At 39.5% G+C, this 10,291-nt stretch overlaps 1 protein-coding gene and 1 long non-coding RNA gene across 14 annotated transcripts in view; one reads left to right on the top strand and one right to left on the bottom strand.

Moving 5' to 3' along the window:
- Positions 1–10,291, top strand: part of ptprt (protein tyrosine phosphatase receptor type T) — a 329,101-nt gene that overhangs the window by 235,905 nt on the left and 82,905 nt on the right. For 3 of the 13 annotated variants that reach the window (XM_034869763.1, XM_034869759.1, XM_034869752.1), the window contains one exon: positions 3,055–3,084. The exons of 8 other annotated variants lie outside the window; for them this stretch is intronic. In XM_034869763.1, the coding sequence (XP_034725654.1) occupies positions 3,055–3,084 (30 nt within the window). The remainder of the gene's footprint in view (positions 1–3,054; positions 3,085–10,291) is intronic. 2 more of the 13 variants (XM_034869760.1, XM_034869754.1) reach the window with 1 other exon arrangement.
- Positions 1–10,291, bottom strand: part of LOC117943561 — a 32,967-nt gene that overhangs the window by 20,039 nt on the left and 2,637 nt on the right. The window contains exon 2 of the long non-coding RNA XR_004656378.1: positions 5,399–5,401. This is a non-coding gene — a long non-coding RNA (uncharacterized LOC117943561). The remainder of the gene's footprint in view (positions 1–5,398; positions 5,402–10,291) is intronic.

Below are 10,291 nucleotides of genomic sequence, written 5' to 3'. Positions count from 1 at the left end.
GATAGACTGAATGACTGACCGACTGACTGACTGACTGACTGACTGATAGACTGAATGACTGACTGACTGACTGACTGAATGACTGACTGACGCAGTAGTAGTTCATTTGACGTCTGCTCTATAAATAGGAACGGAATATTGATCCTTTTCAGCCCAACTTGACTTTCCCCTTGTATTGAAACTTGGTTCTGTGTGTGTGTGTATGTGTGTGTGTGTGTGTGTGTGTGTGTGTGTGTGTGTGTGTGTGTGTGTGTGTGTGTGTGTGTGTGTTGCTTTGAGATGAAGAGTGAATGCAAGGAGGACAAGTTGCCAACAAGCCATTATAGAGTTAGTGCAGGGAGTCCAGTATCACACACACACACACACACACACACACACACACACACACAAACACATGGAAGAGATATTTGTCAAGTGGAATGCAGAGGTATAGATCTGTGGCTGAGATCTCAACTGAAGGACAAGGTCCTTTTAAACTTTCTTGGCTTGAGTTTGAGTTGAATAGAATTCATGCTTGTTATCTTATTAAGATTTATCTTGTATTTAATTGTATTACTAAATAGCTAACACACACTTTAACATCTTTAACCATCTAAATACTCAGCATCTCTGCTTCTATGTATTCCTCTACCAAACTTACATCTTCTATCTTTCTGTCATCCCTCATCTCATATCTGTCTATCCACCAGCCTGTTGGTGATGGAGGCGTCAGATGTGCACCTTTTATTTTAGATTTTATTTTGTTTTATTTTTTACTTTATTTGGTTCCCTTGAGACTTCACTTAAGCATCATTTATTTTCAGAAAAACTTGCCAGTTAAGCTAGTATAAAGTTATATTAATTATTTAAACTGGTATAACCACTATTAATAATATGTACGTATATCAATAATATCCTAATGTTTTTTTACCAAATACCTCAATATTGATAATGCGGTGATATTCTACTGTTGGTGCTTTATCAACATATCTTCACTCTTAGATTATAGATAAATAATCCTCTGTAAGGTTGACATAAAGTTCAGAAAAGTACAACACTTTACTGTAATACAGCCTTTAAAACCAGTAAAAGACAACATGTATGTCTTATCACCATATTTCGATATCTAAAATCTAAGACAGCATTTAGTCTTGTATCACAATATTGATATAATAACGATAAATTGCCCAGCTCTAATAATACAAACATCATTTCCGAGTGACTGTCCAGTTGATCATCTGTGAGGGGGACAACACAGCCAGTGAAGTGTCCATGTGTCCCTGGTCCCTGCCAGTGCTCCATGCTAACGCATTAGCATTCACTATGTTTCGTAAAGCCTGTGAGCAGTAGGTTAAAGTTTTAATCCAACACATTCTCAATCTCAGCTTCTCAAATACTGACGCTTGTCGGGATACTTTTGCCTCATTATTTAACGTGCAGGGTTAAACCACTTAGTTAGGCTTACAGAAAGATTGAGAATGTCTTATTAAATCTAAAAGTATGCTTTTTTTCAAAGTATTGTGATTTTGTACTAAAAACACAGAATCTGATCTATCTCTACTTTAGTGTACAATGATAAAAATATACCATAACTGTGTTTGAGCTATGAATGACTTTCCATCACCCAAGACTGAATGCAGTTAGTCATGCAAATGTCCAACTGGATGAATAAGTGGTTCGTCCAACGCTTTAGTTGTTTGTTGGAAAGTTATCTTTCAAATTTGAAGATTTCTAGTTTATATCTGTAATGTTATTTTCCTCATTTTATATAATACCAATCATACTTCTGTTATTACTCAACACAGGGTATGATAAAGCATTAGCATGGAGCACACGATCGAATGATGGATGGACATGATGTCTGTATTTTCATCTCTTAAAAGTTAACGAACAGGCCAATCTCCAGGGAAAAAAGTGTAATTTCTTGGGTGAGTGATATGATCATTTCACAGGCCATAAAGGTCCTTATTATCTCAAATTAATTTGATTGACTACTGGCCACGTCACAGCTGATTTACAGGGTAGTATTTCAGCCAAGTAAGTCTAGAGATGACTATAAAGTGATCAGAGATGCCTGCAAATAAGAATGTCATTGTACTAATACTTCATAGTAAGAATGAAGTACAAGACTAAACACAGACAAACACGTGGACCTGACAGGCAGCAGGGAGTGGCCGCACCACTAGGTAGACATACTGTCAAGGTGTCAGATGGACAGGCAACCACTCAGCATCTGTAAAAAGCTTTATGGAACACATCGAAAGAGACAACGTTGGTAGACAGCAAACTATTTCAAAAATATGGACACAAACAGACAAGCGGGCACAGCCGTTACATGAACAGGTTGACCAGGTGGATGAGAAGACAAAATGAAACATTGGGATCAGAATCACAATATGATATTGAAATTGTTTATTAGCAGTTCCTTACAATCAAATTCAAGGTTGTGAAGAATGTAATATGACTCAGAAAAGGTCAAGTCAATAAGTGTATGAAGTAAAATAGAGTAAGATACAGTACACTGAAATAAAAAATGTTACGCAGAAGTCAAGTGAGATTAAGTTAAAAAAAGAAGATTAGGTCAAAAAGATTATGTTGTAAAACAATCTGTTTTACAAATTCTATTAAAGTGTAGTTAAACATACATAAAATATATTGTCAACATAAATACCATATGGACATAATTTTAGTACAGTGTCAACATAATACAGACGTAATTATAGCGCAATGTGAATATGAGTAGCAGCAGTGAATAAATAACAGATGTTACACATGTAAATGATGAATGATCGCAGCAAGGAATTATTGTACATTATTGTCGGATAATATTGAGATTGTGATGTGATGTGAACATACGTGCCGTGAGTGAGTCCGGTTCTGACCCTCTACGGAGTAAATGTGTAGAGTTTGACAGCCACAGACAGGACACTGTGGCGCTCTGTGGCCTATCACTTTCAAATGTCAACGAGTCAAAGAGCTAATCTTTCATTCAGACGGTGAACTAATCCAATGTGTTTGTCCTTCTTCTGGGTTTTGCTCTGTTGTCATCATCGGCCTCACCTCACCATGCCTCAGAAGACATGCTTATTCCTACTCTTATTACCTGTAAGTAGAGACTTCACTTTAGGAATAACTTCTTTCTCAACCCATGTGACAAGCTTTTGTTTCTGTTCAAACCCTTTGTCTTGTTTCCTTGCATTCCATTTGACTTGTATCATACTCGCATAATGCAGAGATCTTCAACAGGGGGCTCCGGGACCCCTAGATGGACCTCAGAGATACTGCAGGGTGCCACCAAAAAATCTAATTTTCTTTAAGTTTTTTTTTTTTTTTTCAAATATCCAAATGTCTTAACATGAATCCAACTTATTATTAGCAAATGTAAATTAGCCTATTTTTGAAAAAGACACACACTGATGATAAAGTAGTCATTGATGTAACCTTCCACAGAACCATGCTGCTATACATGTTTTTATTTATTGGTAACAATAGCACTTACATAATATTTTTATCGACACAATGAAAAATGTATTACCTTGCAAGCACTTTAAATTCTGTTGTACCTGTGACAATGGCACAAAGATCTATTCTCTGATTCACTGTGAGTATGCTTAACACCAAAACATCATTTATAAAATCATTCCAACAATTGTTGTTTTAATAGCTTAGTGTTGAAGACACTTAAGAGGTATTTGAATGCTTTAGGCAGCCCTTCATATTATTGTCGGCCCACTTTAAATGCAACTTCATTTTATACTATGTATGTAGTAAGGGCGGGGGGGTCCCTGCTCCGTCTCTCTCGGGTAAGGGGTCCTTGGCCTAAAAAACGTTGAAGACCTCTGTCATAATAAATCTGAGGAGACATATTGTTTCTGTAAAAAAAGGCTTTATTTTAGTTCGATCTAATTTTTGTACAATATATACATATTACATATTAACACACACCAAATGCCAAACTGCTAAAAGGGGAAACAAATCCCGTGGCCATGGTAGAATCCACATCCCCCTGTTTGTTCATGTGGCCTGCTCTCTGAGTGGGTACAGTGCATGAGAAGATGTCTCCAGGGACTACCTGCCATGGACCAGCTTTGACTTGATGTCTGGTAGACAGACCTTAGTGCCTTTATAATCATTTGGACTGGCAATGCATGATGACTTACAGGAATATGAATTAATTTGAGTGGCATTGTTGTGTTGTTAAACTAGGAAGCATCGACACTTCTAATTCAACATTTAAATAGATAAAGCAGTCTGTCAGTGCACAGACACACACGCTCAGCATACAGACAACCTCACCTTTACTCTGTGGAGCTCTTTGAGCTCAAACTACCCCCTAAAGCAGGGTCTTCAATGTTTTGTAAGCCAAGGACCCCTTAACTGACAAAGAGAGACAGGAGGGTAGGGACCTCCTATTTCATATTTTATTAACTTAAGTTGCATATTTAACTGGGCCTACAATACAAGCCCAACGCCTTTATAGTACACAGAAAACTGAGCTAATTTAAGTCATGTTTTAATGTTAAACATACAGTAAAAGTGACATTAAATCTTGAGGATAAACGGTATCTGTGGACGGTTACCTTAGTGATTAACCCAACCTACAGTAAAGCCTATCATCATAAAACATATGTTTTTATGTCACAAATAGGCAGATTTATATTTGCTAATAATTTGTTGGATCCATGTTAAGACATTTAAATTTTTCTAAAAAGTTCTTTGCATAATGAAGGACTAGTACTTAAAGGTTGCCTAGTATATTCCTTTTTTTGCAAGTTAGACTGTGTGCGGGAGTTTCTTTCGAACTTTTGAACAACTAATCCCCCTCCCATGCTTTTTCTGTACTCAACATTTAAAAAACAAAAGGTTTATTTGGCGGCCCCCATGCAGTAACTCTGAGGACCCTTGAGGGGCCCCCGACCCCCTGTTGAAGATCTCTGCCCTAAATAACTGCTTAAATTCCTTGTTTACAATTTCTTTTTGAACTTTCATTTTCAATGAAAGAATGTGAGCCATATTTGAACAGATTCAATTAGAGATGAGAAAGTTAGACAATGAAGGTGTGTATTATGTCAAAAACACTGCTGGCTGACCTAATCATGATACAATATGTGTACTCTGGCCTGTTCTCACTATATACATATGCAGATTCTCCATAGTGATTTGAAGTTTAGCAACCAGGCAGGGAGCAATATTTTAACCGTGTGGTATGAAAACGTCTCTTGTACCTGGGACGTCACAATCGTAGTCCTTGCAACTTCCATCACAATCCTACCTTTAGTGACAGAGTACTTCTATTGCAGGGGTTGCTGGTTAAATTCCTTCCTGAAGAGCAATTTAGCAGTAGTTTTTTAGGAAAGGTAATTCTCATTGATGTTACAATGACAGTTTACATTTTCAGACATGCACACTGCAGCAGAACAGTCTTCTGTAGGGATGTACAGTATCAATACACTCAACTCACGACGCTGTACAATTCACCATTTTACAATTCATGATTTTACGATTCACAATGTCCTCATTTTAACAGAATTATCTGCAGAAGCATGACTGAAAAATATCCCTTTCTGTATCTGAACTGTGCAAAATAACAGATGTGCCCTCTTATCAAAAGTGACACAGAAATTATATTCCGTGTTGAATATCATAAATGTAATACAAAATGAGTAATTCGATTTTTGAAACAAATCTCACACCAGAGTAACAAAATAAATAGACAAATATATATCTCTCATTTAATAAATGGGCTAAGAAAACGTAGTGACATTTGAAGTCAAGTAAGTGACATCCACAGTTACGTGTAGAACGTTTAGAAATTGCATCACAATTCCTTTTATATCTCAACCGTTTTTAGCCAGTTCATGATGCATCTTCATCGGAGAGTGCACATCGTTTACTGGCGGGCTGCAAGTTCTCAGGACAGGGACTTGCATATGTGTGATGGTGAAGAGGAAATTTCACTCAGACTTCATCTGAATTGTTTGCACAGCCCGTCTCTTAAAGTGTGTCACCCTAAAAGGTCAATGTAATTCACTGTTATCTTCTCCACCAAGTGCCCATTTCCTGCTTATTAACCAATTCTAATAAGGAGCTTTTATAGCTGTCTGTTCATATGTGCACAAGCACGTACAGCCACACACACACCCACACACACACACCGAGCTAGCTGTGCAAACACATGCACTCTGTTGCCCCGAGCTCACCTACAAATCCCTGCAGAGAATGTCTGAAAATCCCTGCTTCTCCAGCTGTCTTCAAAGCATCTAAAAAAGTCCAGCAGCAGAGTCCTAACTGAGTGGAACGTTCATCACTTGCCGTACCACTTCTCCTTAAAACAGCCACCCTCAGGCAGTTTGACCCAACTACAAATGACTTCTTCACACACACACACTTACACAATTAGAAAGGTCGCAGCCATCACTGTGCGTTTGCTTCTTTTCCACAATGTTTAATTTGTTTCGGCAGAAAAAAATTAATACGCACTGCCATTGTGACTCTCCTTCTTGCAGACACGTACATCATAGAAAATGATATATTTCAAATCATATACGCTGGCACACATGCTGATAGTAAAGTGTCAAAGTCCTGCGAAAAACGCACAGCTCACACACTCCATAGGTATGGAAAGCACATTATACTGTTTCTATGTAGAGTCCATGGACCGTTATCAAAAAGTTATCAATATTGAAATCCTGAAAGGTCCAGTGTTGTTTGGACAAATCACACACACACACACACACAAACACACACACACACACACACACACACACACACACACACACACACACACAGTATATACATACAAACACAGCGATAATAGCCCTAGGATGTTTACTGTTTGATGAGAGAGGGATTTAAAGTCCTGCAAGACTCCTGCAGTGTGTGTGTTTGTGTGTGTGTGTGAACTGTTTCTCCCTGTCAGTCTTTCTCTATCTCTATTTTCTTCTGCTCTCTCTCTTTAACCCTGCTCTCTCTCTCTCTTCACCCCTCCGTATCGCTCCATCTCTCCCTCCCTTGCTGGGTCTGCCTGTAAATCCTGTGATACGCAGATGAAAGTTAGTTTGAGCTTGGCCTGCAGCTTCCTCTGGAGCTGTCGCTGTCATCCTGAAGTGACTGCCTGCCTGCCTGTGTGACTGCAGCGCCAGCTGGGGATGGCTCGGGGAGATTTGAGCTGTTTAGCTGCCAACCCACTGGCTGAGGCTATTCTAGCCATAATACGGGAGTTCTGTCAATCCCTCGACAAGTGAAACAAATGTCGCTTCCCATGTTTGATTGGACGCCTGAAGGTTGCTCCTGGTGACTCACCAGACATCTACTGACATAATGCATGCCCTCTGCATCCATCACTTTGTAGGAGAAGAACAATGCTGGTAACCTCAAATGGTTGTCGCACTGCCAATTCTTTCTTATTTGTATCTGTATACAGCTTTGATTTGTAGGTACAAGTACTTACAATAGCTGATGGACATACATTCGATGTCACAAAGATCCTTGGTTGACAACTTTACAGCTTGCATACTTAGGCTCTTGAGAAATACTGAATAATAACTATCTTAAAATATATGTTAGTATTATTATTTTAATAGCAATAGACTACTCAGTATTAGACAAAATTGTGGCTCAACACTGCGTCTTTGGGATTTTAAAAGGAAATGAATGATAGAATTGTCAAATGCTGTCAAAAAGAAAACACCTCTGCATTTACAGCTACTACAGTACCAACAGAAGTTATACTGTGTCCTTAGTAATACATTAACACATCGTAACTTGGTTTCACCAAAGTGATTAACTTCTTTAAACAGTGATGAAGTCTACACTGAAACTAAGGACATTAGTGACATTAGCAGGTCTTCTCTTATTAGGGTCATTCACATCATATAGAGAGAAGTTATCCGTTATAAGAGATGTTATCTGTTTAGTCCAAACACTTAGATCACTTTATTGTAGGATGTAGGAGTATATGACATAGAAATACTGCTGAATACAGCATGACTTAAGCAAGATTTATTCTTCTGCATTAAATCCAAGTGAAGATACCAGCCCTACTAATTCAATGTCAAATGATGGGATTGCTACACTTTTTTTTTTTTTTAAAGAAAAATGGACAGTATGCCAAGCCCAACTAACATATCATTATAATGAGCCTATAAATAAAGTGAGAAAAGAGCTAAAACAAAGGCTTGAACAAGTGTAGGGACAGCTGTCATCAAATACTGTCAATCTAAAAGCCATAGTGACACACTTTTATTTGGATGATCAGGAGCACACAAACGGGAAGAAAACCGCATCCTCCACATTTCAGAAATACTGATCGATAAACTTGACTGACTTCTCTAAGTGGATACCCAGGGAGATTTAGTTGTCTGGGGAATGGACCTTTCAAGTTCTAATGACACCTAATATATCAAAGGAGCAACAATTAAAAAAAAGTATTTTTTTGTTGATCAAGATTTCACCAAAAGTGCCGCCGCTTTTCCTCACTCCAGCTGTTTCATCGTCTCAAACCCATCAGAATCACCCCCCCCTCCCCACCCCCCCTAAAAACAACGTTTCCACCACGCATCGCTCATTATCACCGCAGCAAACGGCCTGTAGTTAACGTCGCTGGGGGCACAAAGTAGTGGGTGATTCCCAGCGATGTCGGCGCCCGGCGGTGGAACCTCAGAGCTTAATGAAGTGCTGCTGTGACATTCATTAGAGGGGGTTATGTCGCGCTCAATGCCACTTACAATATGCAAGGAATTTATCATTTAAACAAGTCCATTAACAGGATGGATGTGTGATAGGTAAAGATGTAGAGAAGGGGGGGTGGGGCTTTCTTTCTCTTCTCACAAGTCAGACATTGCTGTCTTTAGCTTTTTCTCCTTTCGCCCCCCCCCACCCCCCACCTTTATCTTCCTTCCATTCTCTCTCCTCACCCTTTTTCACATGGCTCTTCTTGTTTCTCCTCCTCTCTCCATCTCTTCTGTGGTGCTCACCTCCCTCCTCCTCCTCCTTCTTGTCTGCTGCCTACTTTCTGTCAAAGTGCAGTCAGATAGCCAGGAATAGGCCACTCTCAGCTCCAATCAAATCGGAGTTATTTGAGGCTCTGTCAGCTATAAATTGGTGAAGAGTAGAGGTAGGTTGAATTGGGGCTTGATGGAGGGAAATTATTGTGGGAGAAACTTTGCCATTCAATGTTCCTCTTTTCCTGTATTGCTGTATTTTTCATAGACCCTCACTCCTTCTTGTTCCTCTGGTTGGATTCCCTCCCTCATTTCCTTGTTTGTTTGTTGAGCTGTTTCATGTGTCCCCCGACCCTCTCCAAAGGATGACTAGATATAGACTTTGTTTTCCTACTTTCTATTGTTCTCTTTTCACCCTCTGCTCTGTTTCTGGCCTTATAATCAGTCTGTGGTTTCTCGTTTATCTGTCTCTTAGCTGAATTGCTTGTAAAAGTACTCCAGGGCAAGTAAAGCTCATAGTCTGATCCCAGATACACGCACACAGACACACAGTACACAATGATACTGAGTTTAATTCTGTATCTCTGCATATCGCTGTTTCACACAAACACATGCACACGCACACTCACACACACACACACACACACACACACACACACACACACACACACACACACACACACACACATTATTGCCAGTATTCTGTGAGCCAGTGGAATATTAGGGATGAAAAGAGATGTTGCCTCCACTTGTGACCTCTCACTTATTGCTTTCTGACCCATAAAGCGCTTAACAAATGCAATGGCGCACAGCACACACAAGCACACTCACAAGCACATTCACAAGCACACTCACAAGCACACTCACAAGCACACACACAAAGATCGTAGATAAAAATGAGCCCAGCAAGTGCAGATTATTACGTGCAAAGATCAGAGATGGACACCGGCCCAGTCTCCATAGGAATTCCGGTCATATTGGATGATTCTGCAGCCAGTATTTACATCCAATGCCAATGCAGGCTGGGAGGAGGATGTGGGACACGGGAGTTTAGCTCTTTTCTCGGGCCAACCAAGGCTATTCTTCATGTGTACATATGATCTGACATTCACCTCATAGAGCGAACAGTTATAGCTACTGATTGTATTTTTGGGCCTTATTATTTTGTGTTTTGCTTTATAAAGATGTCAGGGACTATATCAATATTTTTTACTGAAAGTAAAATGAACCCACAGGTTTCTCCATAGATCTTGCCCTACAGGTTTCTCTATAGAGCTCCCCCTACAGGTTTCTCTTTAATCCCCCCTACACGTTTCTCTGTAGAGATCCCACTACAGGTTTCTCTATAGAGCTCCCCCTACAGGTTTCTC

This window comes from Etheostoma cragini, chromosome 4 (genome assembly GCF_013103735.1).
Source record: "Etheostoma cragini isolate CJK2018 chromosome 4, CSU_Ecrag_1.0, whole genome shotgun sequence".
Lineage (NCBI taxonomy): Eukaryota > Metazoa > Chordata > Actinopteri > Perciformes > Percidae > Etheostoma > Etheostoma cragini.
Note: the sequence above shows the minus strand (reverse complement) of the source record. Positions and strands in the feature narration are given on the sequence as shown.